At 48.8% G+C, this 17804-nt stretch overlaps 1 protein-coding gene across 3 annotated transcripts; it reads left to right on the top strand.

Annotated features, from left to right (window-relative positions):
- Positions 1–428: 428 nt before the first annotated feature.
- SH3BP5L (SH3 binding domain protein 5 like) lies at positions 429–17597 on the top strand. 3 transcript variants are annotated; one of them, XM_023552521.2, is made up of 8 exons: positions 429–537; positions 1035–1643; positions 7749–7811; positions 7946–8074; positions 10229–10390; positions 13262–13423; positions 13878–14051; positions 15700–17597. In XM_023552521.2, exons 2-8 carry the CDS (start codon positions 1464–1466, stop codon positions 16162–16164), a joined length of 1335 nt encoding a protein of 444 aa, XP_023408289.2. In that variant the 5' UTR covers positions 429–537; positions 1035–1463; the 3' UTR covers positions 16165–17597. The 3 variants fall into 3 exon arrangements, with proteins under 3 accessions (XP_023408289.2, XP_064135408.1, XP_064135407.1); XM_064279337.1 differs by having other exon boundaries at positions 521–592; XM_064279338.1 differs by lacking the exon at positions 13262–13423.
- Positions 17598–17804: the final 207 nt, after the last annotated feature.

The raw sequence follows: 17804 nt of genomic DNA on the forward strand, positions 1-17804 counted from the left end.
GACATCCCCGGGCTCGGTCGGGCGCAGCTGCCAGTTTCCCTTGGCAAGGCCGGAAGTTACTTTCCGGCTGCCGGGAGTTTCAAACTCCGTAAAACAATATGGCAGCATTGTCTATATGGCTACTCTTCAATATGTTTTATTTCTAGTACTTTTCCCTACTCACTGGAGACTCTTGACTTTCATCATTCATAATATTTTTTTCTGATCACAACACGCTCATTTTAAAAATTTCTTTTTAGGCTTGGTGGAGAATGGAATCGAGGCAACATTGGCGGGTCTGATCCTGTGGGACACCATCTTGTACGGAAAATGGTGGGCAGGGCTGGGCGGGGGCAAATGTTGGGGAATCCAGACGAGGCCGGGTTTGCTGTAGTGAGTAGGGGGGAGGGGCGAGTGGATAGGGGGAGAGTGCTAAATGATGATGTATTTCCGTTTCCTCTGGGCCCTGTCGTATTTGATTGGGCCAGCTTGTTGCGAGGAGGGAGGGGGCAGGTTGTTTGCAGCACAAGAGTCCGGCTCACGGGAAGGTAAACTGAGGTGAGGTTTTGAAGAGTGGCTTTTGCGCCTGGCTGTCGGAATCGACTCCACAGCAGTGGGTTTGGTTTTTGGGTTTTATGTAGGATGGCTGGGGGTAGGGCCTTGGATTAGTTGTGAGTTGGAGACGGGAGGCTCAGGCTGTCCGGAGGGTTGGAGAGAGGAGAGGAGGTGGGGCGGGGCAGGGGGTTTACAAGGGGAATTGCCAAGAGGGGCGAGGATGCAGTGGGGTGGGCGGAAGAGAAGGTGAATGAAGGAGAGGGTGGGAGCACGGCGGGAAGTCTGGAAGGCACAGGTGGGGGAGGGGCTGGAGAAGGGAGAAGAGCTGGACCTAAAGACCTTGAGGGGGGAGGAAAGAAGTTGAGATGGGGGCTGGTTGGAATACGGAGGTGTGGAGGAAGGAGAGTGGAGTCCCTAAAAGGCTGAGGGGTTGGAAGGAGCTGGTGGCCGAGGTTCTGATGCTGGCATGACCATATACTTGGCCTTTGTTTCCCCTACAGCTCCCCAGAGACGCTCATCTAACCGCCTCTGCTCAGGCCTAGCCTTTACTCTCCATCTGCCGCCACAGCTTCGAGGCGCCTGCCTCCGCCCTCCCGAATGGTGCTCCTCCTCGTAGGCCTCAGCCCAGGATCCAGACCCCTCTTCCCCCCTGCCTTGGAGCTTTTGCTCCGGATCTCTCCTGGTGGACTTATCCTGGGGAAGGAAGGCCTTTTGCCCAGACAAGGCCATCTCTCTAGGAACCCCACTGTCAGTTTAAATCTCAGCCTCCAACCGAGTGTGAGGTTCTTCCTGTGACCCCCTTTTCTGCCTTTTGACAAGAGAAACCTTTCTCCCTTGCTGCCCAGAGCCCAAAAAGCCCCAAGCTGGGGCCCTGGTCCCAGCATGTCAGTCCCCTCTTGTGCATAGGGCTCTGCCCTCTACCGGTCAGCATGGCTGAGCCCAGGCAGGTTCCAGGCGGGAGGGAGACCCCACAGGGGGAGCTGCGGCCTGAGGTTGAGGATGAAGTCCCTAGGAGCCCAGTGGAAGAGGAGCCTGGAGGAGGCAGAAGCAATAGCAGTGAGACCAAATTGTCCCCGAGAGAGGAGGAAGAGCTGGATCCTAGAATACAGGTGAGAAGACTGAGAGGAGAGACAAGGAGCCCAGAATCCCACTTTCATGAGGGGTTAGACTTATTCTCTCTCAGTGCACTGGGACAGGAAAGGAAAAACAAGTTTGTCAGCAAATCATTGCATGTACTATAACAAGTGCCAAAAAGTTATGTGGCTGAAGTGCTGATGGGACTGCAGAGAAAGTCCCAGCCTGAATGCCTGGGGTATGCTGCTGAAGGCTTCCCTGAAGAAGCAAGCAGCACATTGGCAGCACATCCATGTAGGCACATTTAGGTCAGTGATGTGAATAAGTGTCCACTTTAGAACTGTTGTTCTCCTTTTCAGATAAGCAGAGGGGGCTGTTCCCTCAGAGATGGCTGTGCTAGTGGACTATGAAAGGAGGTAACTTGAGACTGGGAGGCAGTTTTGAGGCTGAGTGATCAAATCTTTTTCTCTTTTCTGTCATCAGTGCCTCCCAGAGACTTTTACAGTTATAAAGGATGAGACCTTTTAGGTCTTTTAAAGGTGGCATCAGGTTTTGGCCTGTGTGTTCTATAGATCTGTATCAGTCATGGTCAGTCCTTAATACTATACTTTTTTGATTCTCAGGATGTTGTGTGGGTATACAAAGGAATGAAAGAGCCGGTTTACAACCTGAGAGTGTTTACAGTCTAGTTGGTAGGACAGACAGATCTTTGTGGAGGAAACCAAGGAGCACTAGTGAGGAAGAGGTGGACAGCCAAGGCTGGGATGCAGTGTTCTGAGGCCTTGGCCTGGAAGGGCTCCCTGGGAAAGCTGGTTGGGCAGATGTGGGCCAGGCTGCTCCTAAGTGTTGGGAGTCTGAGTCTGCCATTTGGTCCAGTAGCATCTCCAAGATTCTTATGTGGAAGTGACTCATCCCCTTTGTATGGGTGAGCAAGAATGTCTCAGGTTGTGCATTCCTGGGCTTTTTTGTCAACAAACCTTTACTGGAGAACTCCAGCAAGTGGAGAAGAAATCAAAGGTGGCATCACCCTTACCCTTTTGGTGGGGGTTCCTGCGATATGTGTAGGGGGCTCCTCCTGAACTATGTCTACGCTTATAATGAAGCTGTGGCGATCCTTTTTTTTCTGGCATGAGTCAGTGATTTATTTCTGCTGTACTTCATGGGCATCGCATTGAGAACAACTCAGTTTCTTCTGCTAATTCTACGGATTTGTGGTCCACTGAGGAAACAAGTTGTAGAGAAAACGACCATGGCTGAGATTTGGGCATCCTCCAGCTCCATGATTTGTGATTTTAAAGCAAGTTACATAACCTTTCTGCGCCTCAGTTTCCTCATCAGTGTGAAGTATTAGCTAAGCTGATTTGCCTGACACCTTCCAGCTGTGCACTGACACAGATCCTCTGATTCTTTCACAAAATCTTTTGCTTGTTCTTTGGTGAAAGTTTATGGCTAGCACTTTGGGAATGAGACCCCTGTCTGTTCCTTGGGGAAGAGGACTGTGTAACTCACCTCATGCTCCTCCCTGCAATATTCCTTGCCCTGCTCCAGAGAAAAGAATCTGCTACATCTTTTTCCAGTGCCCCACAGGTGAAGGCAATAGTATTAAAAGCCACTCTGGTGTGGCACTGTCCAATAAGGCAGCCATTATCCGCATGTAGCTACTTAAATAAAAGTCAATTAAAATGAATTATAAAATGCAGATACTCTGGTGTTGTATCAGCAGTGCAGAAATAGAACATTTTGTCATCACAGACAGTTCTGTTGGACTGGCTCTGTAAGGGTTAGAATATGCTGAAAAGGCATAAGATTCACCTTGTCTTCAGTAAGCTTGTGTTACTGGTACAAGAGGGGTAGATGAGACCCTCTCGTACTTGCCAAACAGCATAGTACTTTGTAAAACGTTATGGGTTGCAGTAGGGAGGAAAGGTCTTGTAGTGGCCTTCCTCATTTAAGGACACTTGGATGGCTAGGCCAGAGCTCCAATGTCAGCAGGAATTTAGCAGTCATCTTGCTGTGGTCACTCGCCCTTCTTGCCATGTGGGAGAGGGACCCTGGTGTGAGGGGCACCCTTCATGGAGGTGGCAAGGCGCATTTAACTCTTCTTGATTTGGGCCCCTTTTCTGGATAAGAAGGTTATTGGGTTGTATATCTTTTGAGGTCCTTTTTAGTGTTGACAGTACCCAAGACCATGTTGCCTTGATAATGTGTTTCATCACTTTAAGTGGGTGTTCATTTTTCTGGATTCTCAATGCATATAGTAGGTCTCTGCACATAGATCCATCAGAACTCCTCCAGAGAGCTCTAAAAACATTCACTCCCGAGCTGCTCCCAGACATGTAGGTTCTCCTGGTTCGGGTGGGACATGAAGTGATTCTAACATGCAGCCAGGGCTGAGTCTACCCGATGAAGGATATCCCAAAGGCTGGGACCCTACTCCTGTGTTTTCTGAAGCTCTCAGAAGAGGTTGCCCTTAGGATGAGGGTCTTTCTCAAGTGGGAATGTGGTTCCTTGGCAAGCAGGCAGACCTGTGCCCACATTGTCTGGTGGGATCCCTCTGGAAGTTGGAAGAAAGCAAGCTGGCAGCCAGCCTGGAGTGGGCTATCCACCCAGCGAAGGCCACTGACTGTCCCCTGTGTCATGACCTCAGCACAGTTCTCTGAGGTCTCCAGATTGATCTTGGCTTTCCAAGAGGGCTCCAGAGGAGGGAAGGAAGGAAGGAGAGTGGATCCTGTATTTACTCTTCTGTGATTTTTGATTACCTAGCTCCTTTGTGATGGGCACATTTTTTTCTTAGACATGTTAATACACTCAAGTTATTGTCAAGTCCTACCTGCAGCTTCTATGTTCCCATCCAGAAGTGCAGGGTTGACATCCACAGGAGATTCTCACTTCCTTCATTTCCACGTTCTTGGGCCACGCACCCTCTTCCCTGCACTTACTGACAATCACTTTCAATCAGTTTGAATCCTTCGAATCAGTTTGAATCCTAGGTGGGGCAGGAGCATTTGTAGTCTTAGCCCCTAAGCATTTGGCTCAGTGACCTGGCATCCTGGGAATGTACTTGGTGTGTTCTGGGAAGGTTGCCCTACCTGGCTACTAGCTTGTTGATGGATGATGTGCGCTGACTCAGAATTTCATTTCACCGAGCAACAGGAGTCTCTGGGGGAGCTGGCCAAATGGAACGTATCTCCCAGCCTTGCCCCGGGTCTGCTTCAGCCTGGTTGTCTCGGCCTCTGCTACCCCTACCAGCCCACTCCTAGCCTACCCTCCAGTCATTTCCTTGTCTTGTTATAAAGAACTTTGTGAGCCTGACTTTCTGGGAAGTTGATTTTCACATCATCAAAAGGCTTTTTAATAGCTTTGAGGTACTTTGGGGATGTAAGTCCTGTATAAAAAGATGATGCCGCTCCAACCCATTGCCAATAGCAAGAGTCCATTAAGTCATTTTTCCTGTGGGATGGCTTATGCTGAGCTATTCGTTCCTTTGATGAATTTGTCAGCTTTGGGAGTAGGGATGGAAGCAGTTTGGGCTGTGGAACGGAGTCATGATCCAATCCTGGACATTGGTTTGCCCACATGAACATCCCAGCGTGGCCTCTCTGCGTGCCTTTCCTCCCTTCTTTCCTCTTCCCCTACCAGTGTTTATCGCATTTCTGAGCTGATCGATTTCCTCCTACCAGTGCTGCAGTTTTCATAGGTGACATTATTCCTTGTCTTCTCTAAGAAGTCCACCAGGGCTATCCTTAATCCTAAGGGAGTAGTAGCGCAGTGGCAGAAAAGTGAGATCAGGGGTCAGGTCCTGAATGTAGACCCAACTTCTGTTATTAATTATTTGCCTTGGGGAAATCATCCATTGTATATCTATGAAATGCAAATGATTGAGAAAGAGAATCTTCAGGAGGGGCTGCCGAAAGGACAGAGTCCTCTCTCCTCCTGCGTAGTCTGAAATACCTTTTGGATCAAGTCGAGCCACAGGAAGTTGGACATTTGCTTGGCATCATGTTGCCTCTCACCCTGACAAGGGATTGTCTTTTCTGAGGGCCCCGTAGAGGGATCCCATCAGCTGATGGTGATGGTCCTTCTTAGGAACCCATACCCATTGTGGTTGAGTAGATTTTGGTGCATAGCGACTCCGTAGGACAGAGTAGAACTACCCCATAGGGTTTCCAAGGAGTGGCTGGTAGATTTGAACCGCTGATCTTTTTTTAGTTAGCAGCCAAACTCTTAACCACTGTGCCACCAGGGCCCCTTCTTAGGAACAGTGCTGCGAAATTCCAACTTCTGTTCCTTGTGGTGGTGTTGGTGCTGTCACCCAGGTCCTCCTGTAGGGCCCTCTGAGCAGTGTCTCCTGCCTTTGAGTCCAGAGTGGTTGTGCCACTCCTGAAAACTTGTTTTTTTCCTTACGGACACGGGGTTGTGTGATGAATCAGGTTGCCAGTATGCCTCAACTTCTAGGCCAGCATGATCCAGTACGGAGCCATGCACCACATATGGCTACTGAATGCTCGGACCATGGCTGGTCCAAGTTGACATGTGCTATAGGGTCAAATGCACGATGGATTTCAAAGACTTAGTTCAGAAAAAAAATGCAAAAGACGTGGCTAATAATTTTTTGTGTTGATTACATGTTGAAATAATATTTTGATTATTTTAGATTTATATTGTTATAATTTCACCTTGTTTTTACTTTTTTTAAATGGGGCTACTAGAAAATTTAAAATTCCATATGTAAAAAAAAAAAAAATCCGTATGTGACTTGCATCGTATTTCTATTGGTCAGCTTTGTTTCTGGAAAACTTAGAGCCAGATTAATGGCTCTCCCGAAGCAGGGTCTGTGTTGTGGAATGCACAGTCGGTTCCATTTTACGTTTCCACCTTTGTTTTTTCTTTCTTTCACGGTAATTAATGTATATGACTTGGTTTCCCATATTCTTACTTGCTGACTCAAATCTTTCCAGCATCAAAACCAAAAAAACCCCGTTGCTGTCGAGTTGATTCTGACTCATAGTGACCCTATAAGACAGAGCAGAACTGCCGCATTGGGTTTCCAAGGAGCAGCTAAGTGAATTTGAACTGCCTAGCTTTTGGTTAGCAGCCAAATGCTTAACCACTGCACCACCAGGGCCCCTCCAGCATCAAGAAGAGGCGTAAAAATAGAATGATTAATGGGGGATTATACATCCTGGTCTGACCACCTCATGGAGTTGAGTGCCCATTGAGGTTGTCATATCACCAGCCGAATGAATGAGAAGCGATTGTGTTGTCTCTGATGAGTGCAGGTCACGTGTAGGTGCTGGTCAGCATGCACGCCCTGTGCTGGGTCTTGCCGGCAAACTTGATGGCACCAGGCTCTGAGGTTCTCCCTGCTGCTGTGGGGGAAAAGGCCTGATGTCCCCTCCCCTGTGCCCCAGCCACAATGGTCTTCTCATCCGCCAACCTGCCTGCTGGAGCACCTGCTCTCCCTTTGGTTCCCCAGTCCCCTTCCCTTCCCTGGTGCTTTTGTGTACATCCATTTAGGTCTGGCTTGGGAGCAAGTGTTCTGGGCATCCCACCTTGTCCTGCTGCTGCCCAGGGAGATGACCTTGTTGCCCTTTTTCATACCCATTCACAGCCCTTGAGGGCTCCTCACACTACTGAGCACCTGTTGGTTATGTCTTCCATGATGCTGAGCTGTTATAAATGCCCAGCAGATGTGTGCTGAGTGGGCTGTGCCCTGGCCTGGAGGTCATGCTGTCTGGGGCAGAGACCTGTAGCTCCAAGGCCACTCTCCCTCTGGCTGGTGTGCTTTTGAAGGTGGTGTGGTCTGATGGGGAGAGTGGGGGCTTCTCTGCCTCCTCGCGGTGTGCGTAAGAGAGCTGCCTTCCTGAACCTTAGCTTCCTCATCTTTGAAAAGGGGGTTTTAACCCTAGTACAAAGGTAGAGTTGTGAGGATGACAACAGACTGGGCATGAGGTCTCTGACAAGAAGGCATTTAACATATACTGTACTCCTCATTTCTCCTTCCCTTTCCTGTGCCTCTCTCCACCACTTCCTCCGGTGGGGTTGGGGGCTTTCTCTGTGTACACAGCTCGCCTGCCCCTGCAATCACTGGGAGGTTGTGTCCTTCCTGACTGCTATAACCCTCTGCCGCTCTGTGACAGGAGGAGCTAGAACATCTGAACCAGGCCAGTGAGGAGATCAACCAGGTGGAGCTACAGCTGGACGTGAGTGTTGCTTCTTTCTCTCCCAGCCTTGGGTTGGGCTTTCACCCTCCAAGTATGATACAGTGGCAGGGAGAATGGACCAACATCCATGCATGTGCCTTCATTCTGCCCATGTACCTCTCTGTCTTTGCCAGGAGGCCCGGACCACCTATCGAAGGATCCTGCAGGAGTCAGCGAGGAAGCTCAACACACAGGGCTCCCAATTGGGGAGTTGCATTGAGAAAGCCCGGCCTTACTATGAGGCGCGTAGGCTGGCTAAGGAGGTATGTATGGCCCAGCTGACTGTCTTCAGGGAGGGGTGCACACAGAGCAGGGCCCTAGACTCCTCTTTCTCTGCATGGGGGTGAGATGGAATCCCATACCAAAGGGCAGAGCACTGTGTGCAGACCCAGCTTTGTGCTGGTCGAGCTCTGTGGACCGAGGAGATTCCTTTACCACTGTGATGTTTGGGCTCATCCTCTACAAAATGGCAGGGGTTGGGTGTGGAGGGGTGGTTCAGCCCAGCTGATGTTTATAATATGTCTTCTGTGTGTGAGGAACCAAGCTTTGATGATATGTCAGATACTGCCAGCTCCAATGTTCTGTGATTCTCATTTTTTCCCTGTTTCTTCTTTCTTCTCTTTCCTTTGGTTCACATCTGTCTCTTCTGCATTTTTTCTTTGTTTTCTCCCACTCCTTCACTCCCTCCCCCTACTTCTTTTTTTTTTATGTACATAATGTGTGCTCATTGTTGGAAAACCAGATAAGACTAAAATCACCCAAAATACCACTGTGCCCAGATAAACACTTTTTAAAAAACATTTTGGTACATATTCTGCCTAAATGGGATTAGACAATATATGCTTCTTTGTTCCTTTATTTTACTTAGCGTGATGACGTGGTTCCATGTCAGTAAATACACACCCATGACATCATTTTTATTGTGATAAATCTATATATGACAAAACATTTTCCATGTCTACATTTTTTGTGTTTACAACTCAGCCATATTAATTACATTCACCATATTGTGTAACCATCACCGCTGCCTGTTTTCAACTTCTTTTTATCACCTTTAACAGAAACTCAGTGCCCCTTAAGCAGTGACCTCCCCCTTCCTCCTCCCACCAGGCTCTAGTAACCATGATGAATTTTGGTCTCTGTGCATTTGCCTATGCTAGAGATTTCATATAAGTGGAATCGAACAATATTTGTCCTTTTGTGACGGACTTAATTTCGCTAAGCATGTTTCCAAGGTTCGTCCATGTTGTAGCATGTATCCAGACTTCATTTCTATTTATGGATGAGTAAATATTCCGTTGCATGGATATACCATATTCATCTGTTGATGGACATTTGGCATGCCATCATTTTTAAGAACTGCTTATAAGATATTCTTACATTGTTGTTGTTAGCTGTCATCGACTTGGCCCCTACTCATGGTAATCCCACGCACAATGGAACAAAATGCTGCCCAGTCCTGTACCATCCCCATGATGCGTTGGTTGGACTGTTGTGACCCGTAGGGTTTTCATTGGCTGATTTTCAAAAGTAGATCGCCAGGCCTTTGTTCCTAGTTTGTTTTAGACTGGAAGTTCCTCTGAAACCTGTTCAGCATCATGTCAGCATGCAAGCCTTCACTGGCAGAGGGGTGGTGGCTGGAACCTGAGTCTCCTGCCTGGAAAGCAAGAATTCTACCAATGAGCCATCAATGCCCCACTTCCTCATATTAAAAAAACAAAAAACCAGTTGCTGTTTTGTCAGCTCCAACTCAAGGCAGCCCCATGTGTGTCAGAGTAGAACTGTGCTTCGCAGGGTTTTCAGCGACTGATTTTTTGGAAGTAGAGTAGCAGGCCTTTCTTCTGAGGTACCTCTGAGTGAACTTGAACCACCAACCTTTTGGTTAGCAGCCAAACACTTAACTGGTTGCATCACCCAGGAATGTCTCCTTATATTACATGTCCTATAGTTCCTTTAGCCAGTTCTTTGTAATTGAAAACTTGGGAGTATTTTCCGTGTTTTGCCTGGTAAGCATGCTGTGATATGTCTCTGAGCACCTGTCTGATTACTTCCTTCAGCTAGTTCCCTGGATGTGAAATTGCTGGTCCCAGGGGATGGACTTTTTGTAAGACTTGATCCATGTTGCTAACTACCTTTGGGCAGAGTGGTGCTGAGCTTCTTTTGTCCTCCCTAGCCAGCAGCCTTTGAGAGTGCTGGATTTTACATACACGCCCTCCACTGTCATTTTCATCCTTTTTAATCTTTATTTCTCCTCATCTCTATTCTTAAAAAAATTCTCTGTAGAATGTTGCTTCTTTGGCATTGATCTTTAGTGTAGTTTGGGAAATGAAGCCTATGTCATCCTTTCGTCCTATGGCTCCGGGCTGGCAGAGGGGTCCCCTCAAGGGTATCTGGTCCTGACAGTCCTCTTCCCCCAGGCCCAGCAGGAGACACAGAAGGCTGCACTGCGGTACGAGCGGGCCGTGAGCATGCACAACGCCGCGCGGGAGATGGTGTTTGTGGCAGAGCAGGGTGTCATGGCTGACAAGAACCGGCTGGACCCCACGTGGCAGGAGATGCTCAACCACGCCACCTGCAAGGTAAGCTGAGGCGGTTTGCTTCCCTTTCATCACTCCTTTTTCTCTCTTGCTCTTGCACTCTACCTTCCCCCAACTTTGATTCGGTCTCTAGCAAAACCTAGTCCTCTTTCTCTGTCCTGTTTGGCCTCCAGTGCTTCCCACATTGCATCTTCATCTAACTTAGAACATCTTTCCTGACTCTTCTCAAACCTTTGCCTCCAGGCGTGGCACTAACCACAAACATCCATCCCTCCAGAAGCTCCCGATGCAGCACTGGTGTTTTGTTATGTTCAGCTCTGACCACTCACTGTTTCTGAGCTCTGCCATGTTCTTTGATTTTTTTTTTTTAATTGTGGTGAAAATACACACACCAGAAACACTCATCAGCGTGACAACTTCCACATTTACAATTCAATGACAATGATTACATTTTTCATGTTGTGACACCATTCTTGTTATCCTTTTCCAAAATATTCTACCACCATAAGCATAAACCCAGTGCTGATCTTTAAATGAAAACTCCTTTTTCCCCTCCCTCCCACTTCTGTTAACCATTAATAATCTTCGGTTTTTATATATTTGCTTGTTTCATCTAAGTGATATCATGCACTATTTGTCAGTTCGTAACTGGCTTACTTTGCTCAGCTTAATGATTTCAAGGTTCATCATCCATATTTTCGCGTGCATCAGAACTTCATTTCCCTTTATGGCTGAATAGTATTCCATTGTATTGTGGGTACCACGTTTTGTTTATTCATTTACCTGTTGATGGGTATTTAGGTGGTTTCCACCTTCTGGCTATCGTGAAAAGTGCTGCAGTGGACATTAACGTACAGGTTTCTGTTTGCTTTCCTGCCTTCGTGTCTTCTGGTTGGATACCTAAGATGGGGATTGCTCGGTCATGTGGTAGTTCTATGTTCAGCTTTTTGAGAAACTGCCAAACTATTTTCCACAATGGTTACACCACTTTACATTCCTACCAGCAATCGATGAAGGTTCCAGTTTCTCTACAACCTCGGCAGCACTCATTGTTTTCGGGTTTTTTTTTTGATCATTGTCATTCTAATGGGGGTAATATCTCATTGTGGTTTTGATATGCATCTCCCTAATGGCTAATGGCTAAGGAGCCCTAGTGGCACAATGGTTAAGTGCTCAGCTGCTGAAAGGTCGGAGGTTCTGCAGCAGCTCTGTGGGAGAAAATACCTGGCGATCCGCTCACATAAAGATTACAGCTGAGGAAACCCTATGGGGAAGTTCTGTTCTGTTCTATAGGGTAACTATGAGTCAGAACTGACTCGATGGTACACCACAACAACAACAATGGCTCATGATGTTGAGCGTCTTTTTATGTGTTTGTTGGCTATTGGAATATCCTCTTTGGTGAACTGTGTTCAAGTCCTTTGCCCATTTTTTGATTGTTTGTCTTTTTGTTAAGTGATAGAAGTTTTATGTATTTTTAGGACATAAGGTCCTTATTTGATATATGGTTCCTGAAAATTTTCTCCCAATCTCTAGGTTGTCTTTTTACTTTGTTGATAAAGTCTTTTGATATATGAAAGTATTTAATTTTTGTGAGGTCCTGTTTATTTTATCTTTGGCTGCTCAAGCTTTTGTTATCATATCTGATAATCTATAGCTAAACACTAAGTCCCACATCCTCCCCCCTACATTTTTTTCTAATTTATGGTTTTGGTTTTCATATTTAGGACCTTGATCCATTTGAATTGGTTTTGTGTATGGTTTGAGGCATGGATCCTGATAACGTTCTTCTGCGTGTGGAAATCCAATTTTCCCAGCACCATTTATTGGAGACTTTTCCTTCCCCATTGGGTGAACTTATTTAGTGCCCTTGTCAAAAATCAGTTGGCCCTAGCTGTATGGATTTGTTTCTGGACTTTAAGTAGTATCGCATTGGTCTATATGGCTATTATTATACCAGTACTTAAAAAAACAAACAAACCCACTGCCATAGAGTTGGTTCCAACTCATAGCAACCCTATAAGACAGAGTAGAATTGCCCCATAGTGTTTCCAAGGAGCAGCTGGTGGATTCGAACTGCCAATCTTTTGATTGGCAGCTAAGCTCTAAACCACTGTGCCACCGGTACAAGGCTGTTTTAATTACTGTAGCTTTGTAGTATATTTTGAAATCAGGAAGTGTGATTCCTCCTACTTTAGTCTTCTTCAAGAGTGGTTTAGCTATTTGGAGTTTCTTGTTCCATATAAATTTGAAGATTATCTTTTCCATTTCTATAAAGAAGGCTGTTGGAATTTTGGTGGGGGATTGCACTGAATCTATAGATTGCTTGGGTGGTATTGACATCCTAACTATGTTAAGCCTTCCAGTCCATGAACATGGAATGTTCTTCCATTTATTTAGGCTTTGTTTAATTTCTTTTGGTAAATTTAGTAATGTTTTATCATTTTCTTTGTACAAGCCTTTCACCTTTCTGATTAAATTTATTCCTAGGTACTTTATTCTCTTAGATGCTATTGTAAGTGGTAACGTTTCCTTAATTTCCTTTTGCTTTGCTTATTGCTGATGTATAGAAACCTGACTGATTTTTGTGTTGACCTTATACCCTGCCACTTTGCAGAATTCATTTATTAGTTCTAATATCTTCTTATAGAATCACTGGGGTTTTGTATGTATAGGATCATGTCATCTGCCAAAAGGGTTGGTTTTACTTCCTTCCTGATTTGGATATCTTTTATTATTTTTTTCTAGCCGATCCACAGTATTGAATGGTAGTGGTGAGAGTGAGCATCCTTGTCTTGTTCTTGATCTTAATGAGAAAGCTCTCAGTCTTTCTCCATTGAGTAGGATGTTAGCTCTGGGCCTTGGCTTTTAAAGTCTGTTTTATGTATCGTTTCTCTCTGGCGCCTCCTATAGGAAACGGTGTTGAAACTGTATGGAGCAGGGCAGAGCTCTGGGTGTTGGTCTGCTCAGAATGTGGCATGGATAGGCCCACTGGTCCTGGCTTTGTGTAATCAGGCAGTCAGAGCGCTTGCCTACTCTCTGCTCGGATGTGACTCCAGATTGTGCACACCTGAGGTATGGAAACCTGGAGAACCCCATGCAGAGAGTTGTGGCTCCCCACAGAGAGACTATTTTCCATCTCCCTGGGACCCCAGCCCCTGGCACTCAGAGCCTGTCTTGCAAACAGCAAAGCTGAATGTGGAGTTGTACAGGCAGGCAGGAGCACTCAGACGCTGCATGGGAGCACGAGGAAGAGGTGTGTGAGGAGGTGCAGGCACTGAAGGCCTAGAAGTTGGGCCACAAATCCAGCAGCGGTGGAATGAATGTCTCCTGATGTGCGCGGGCCCACCATTCCCTCATGTGTCTTCAGAACTCATTGTGCTCTCAGGGCTCCGCAACAGCAGGTGGTTCACAGAGGGTGTTCCTGGTCAGATTCCCTCTTACAGAACATTTAGATGGGCAGGTTGGGTAGAGGCAGGGAAACTGGGTCCAGCTCACTAATGGGTGTTCCCATTCCACCTGGACACAGGTGAACGAGGCGGAGGAGGAGCGGCTACGTGGTGAGCGGGAACACCAGCGGGTGACGCGGCTGTGCCAACAGGCTGAGGCTCGGGTCCAGGCCCTGCAGAAGACCCTGCGGCGGGCCATCGGCAAGAGCCGCCCCTACTTTGAGCTCAAGGCTCAGTTCAGCCAGATCCTGGAGGTAGCTGAGTGGGGAGGGGAGGGAGAATGGACAACTGGGAGTGCAGGGAAAGTGAGGGAGGGTGCGGGGAAACCTCAGGTCTGTTTTTCTGGTGGGGCCACCATCCTGGTGGGGTGGGGTGTGCAAGGCCTGTGGTGGTGGCACCTGTGCTCAGGGTGACACTGCAGGAGTGGGAGACAGGGGCCAGGGATACGCTGGTGGCAGAGAATGCAGCTAAGGAAGGGAGGTAAGCAATAGAAAAGGTGGGAACCAGGACACAGGAAAGGGAACCACGCTGGGTAGATGGTTATTGCAGGATCAGTTCTGACACTAACAATCCAGCTAGGTCAGATTTTACAGGTTAAGGGTACAGTCCTTTAGACTGCTAAGTCGGCCCAGGACTTCAGATGCCAGCCACAAGCTTGTAGGTCCCCAGGGCCACCCTCACTTCTGACCAACTGGCTACAAATTTGGGGATTCCCTTTACTCCCTCCAAACCAAAGAATTCGTTGCCATCGAGTCGATTCCCACTCATAGCAACCCTGTAGGACAGGGTAGAGCTGCCGCATAGAGTTTCCAAAGAGCCCCTGGTGGACTGAAATGCCGACCTTTTGGATAGCAGCAGTAGCACCTAGTTACTGTGCCATCAGGATTTCCTTTACCCTCTCAGGTTTGATAATTCACCAGAACAACTCAGAATTCAGGAAGGCTTTATACCTACAATTACAATTTGATTACAGCAAAAGGATACAAATAAGCACCAAGCCAAACAAGTGACACATGGCAAGGTCTGGGAGGCTTCTAAATGTGAAGCTTCCGTGTCCTCTCCCCATGGAGTCAGGACATCGCCCTCCTGTCATGTCATGCATTGTCAATCAGGGACGCTCATGTGAGCCTCAGCATCCAGAGGTTTTTATTGGGTTCTCATTGTGTAGGTGTGATTGATTGACTTGTTGGCGGTGGGATTGAACTCAATTTCCATCACCCTCTGCTCCCTGGAGATCCTGTTGATACCACTCCCCCACCTTGAGTCATCTTATTAGCATGCTCAGGTGTGGTCTGGAGCCCTCCATGAATAAGAGAAACACACCATTCACTTGGGAAATTCCTAGGGTTTAAGGATTACCTCCCAGATACTGGAGACAAAGGCCAAATTCTTTGGGTAAAGTTAATTCTTCACCTCACACTCTGTTAATGGGGAGAGGAGGAGGAGGAGCAGCAGCAGCAGGTGAGGATGGGGCCTGGGAGAAAGGTAGGGGAAGGGAGGAAGGGTGAGGTCAGGGAGGGGTGTGGCAACTGTCAGTGGAGTTTGTGTGTCCTCGTGGCTGATGAAACCAAAAACCCAATCCTATTGCCACTGAGTCTGTTCTGACTCATAGCGACCCTATAAGGCAGAATACAGCTGCCCCATAGGGTTTCCATGGAGTGGCTGGTGGATTCGAACTGCCAACGCTTTGGTGAGCAGTTGAGTTCTTAACCACTGCGGCAGTAGGGGAGAGGAGTGTGAGAACTTAGTAGTGGGTGCTGAGGGCGGCTGGGATGGAGGGCGTGGGGCTCCTATTGGTGCTGGGAGAGGAGGCTTATGAACACCTCAGTGCCGAGTACTGAGTGGGGCTGATGGGACCTGGGTAGCTCCAGGGGTCACCTCACAGTGTCCCACCCTCTGCAGGAGCACAAGGCTAAGGTGACAGAGCTGGAGCAGCAGGTGGCCCAGGCCAAGACCCGCTACTCGGTTGCCCTGAGGAACCTGGAACAGATCAGCGAGCAGATTCACGCCCGGCGCCGGGGCCTGCCTCCTCACCCTCTAGGCCCACGTCGATCCTCCCCTGTGGGGGCTGAGGCTGGGCCTGAGGGTGGTGAAGATGGGGACAGCGGGATTGAGGGGGCTGAGGGTGGGGGGCTGGAGGAGGGGGGCAGTCTGGGGCCTGGCCCAGGCCCTGACACGGACACACTGAGCCTGCTGAGCCTACGCACCGTGGCCTCGGACCTGCAGAAGTGCGACTCAGTGGAACACCTGTGGGGCCTCTCGGACCACACCAGCCTGGATGGCCAGGAGCTGGGGCCCAGGAGCGGGGGGCCCCGGGGGAGTGATGGGGCCCGTGGGGGCCGCCACCAGCGCAGTGTCAGCCTGTAGTTGTCATCCTCAGACCACCGTCCCACTCAGGGGCCCCTCTCCTGGGGCCCACCCTTCCCCAGGTCATCTTCTCTAATGCTTCCCTTTGAGAGGTTGGCTGTGTCTGGAGTGCTCTATGTCTGTCATGGCTTTCTCACAGCCCCCTCCCCAGGTGGCAGCTCTCACCTTGCCTTACCTCCAGAAGTCTTGTTCTCCTGCTAGTTTCTGTCTGTCTATCTCATACCCTTTGCTTTCCTCTTTCTGTCTGACCCCTCCTTCCATTCTTCCAGACTTTCCCTGTCAGGGAACTTGGTCTAGAAGACACAGGGAAGCCCATCAGAGAAGCAGGTGTGGTGGGCCTGAGTCCTGCCCTCACTGCCCCCAGCCTGTGCAGATAGGCACCTCTCAGGCACTTGTCTAAGGTGGCCCCGGGGACACTACTGAGTCCCCTTGGAAACCCTGCGCCTGTGTCTTCCCAAACTGCCCAGAGTATAACCTGTAAGAAAGACTACTCCTCCCTTGAAAACACTGCCCCTTCCCTTCAGCGCTTGCTTCTCACTACTTTAGCGGCTCTGGCCCGTGTGCCCCAAAGCAGGATTTAACAGGGTGACGATGTCAGGGAAGAGGAAACCCAACCCCAGTATCAGTGTAGGGAACACCAACTCCTCACTGGCTTTCCGTGCTTGTGGTGTTTCCCCAGCTCGGCTGGGTCCCTTCAGATTGCAAAGGTGCTATTGGGTCCTTTGGATCCATGTTGGGGAGGGGGTATGAAGATGTAATGAGGTCCTGATAATGGAGGCTCCCGCCATTCCCGGCCCTCACCTCCCTGCTGGGGAGTGGGGTTTACCTTTTCTGGGTAAAGGCTGCTGAACTGAATTTCAGCACCCTCTTGCAGGGTGGAGTTAGGGAATTTGGTGCTCAACTGCTCTCCCTGGCTCTTCCCCAAACTCGACAATTTCTCCTCCAAGGTTCCTTGGGGAGTATTCAAGCATGGCTGCCCAGCCTCCTACCTCACCTGATGCAGGGAGGAATCTGCCTGGGGTGCAGGGTCCCTGCCCTCCACAGGCAACCCCAGGTGCCTTGTGCTGCTTCCAGGCTGCCAAGAGGGAGAGGTGGGGAAGCCACATCAGGATGGGAATGCTTTGGGAGAGCCAGGCCTTTCCCTTGTCCGACCACAGGAAGGTGGAGAGCAGGCTCTGCACATGAGAGAGTGTGTGTCGGCCTGTCCTGTTCCTCCACTTGGAGGGCATCTCCATGGAAAGTGTCTCCCTGCCTTCTGGTTGAGGGAGGATGGTCATAATGAGAACCACAGGTTTGAGGTGGCCATTGAGTGGAGGGAAGAAAAGGAACAAGGACATGGGTGTGTGTGTGTGTGTGCATGCATGTGCAGGTGTGTGTGGGAGAGAGGGTCTGCTTCTGGTTTTATTTAAATAAAATAGTTTATGTAACAATAATGTTTATTGTCCCTGTCAGGAGTGAGGATGAGGCAGGTGGGAAGAACAGGGTGGGCTCTTTGGTTGGGGTGGGTCAGGGAAGGCCTCTTGGGAGGAGTCGTCACCTGAGCCCAGAGCTGAAGGACAAACTGGAGGGAACCAGACTAGGGTAGGAGGGGAGATGTTCCAAGCAGAAGGGTGAGCCGGTGCCCTTGAGGAGTGGCCACA

The sequence above is a fragment of the Loxodonta africana genome, chromosome 2 (assembly GCF_030014295.1).
Source record: "Loxodonta africana isolate mLoxAfr1 chromosome 2, mLoxAfr1.hap2, whole genome shotgun sequence".
NCBI classification, from domain to species: Eukaryota; Metazoa; Chordata; class Mammalia; order Proboscidea; family Elephantidae; genus Loxodonta; species Loxodonta africana.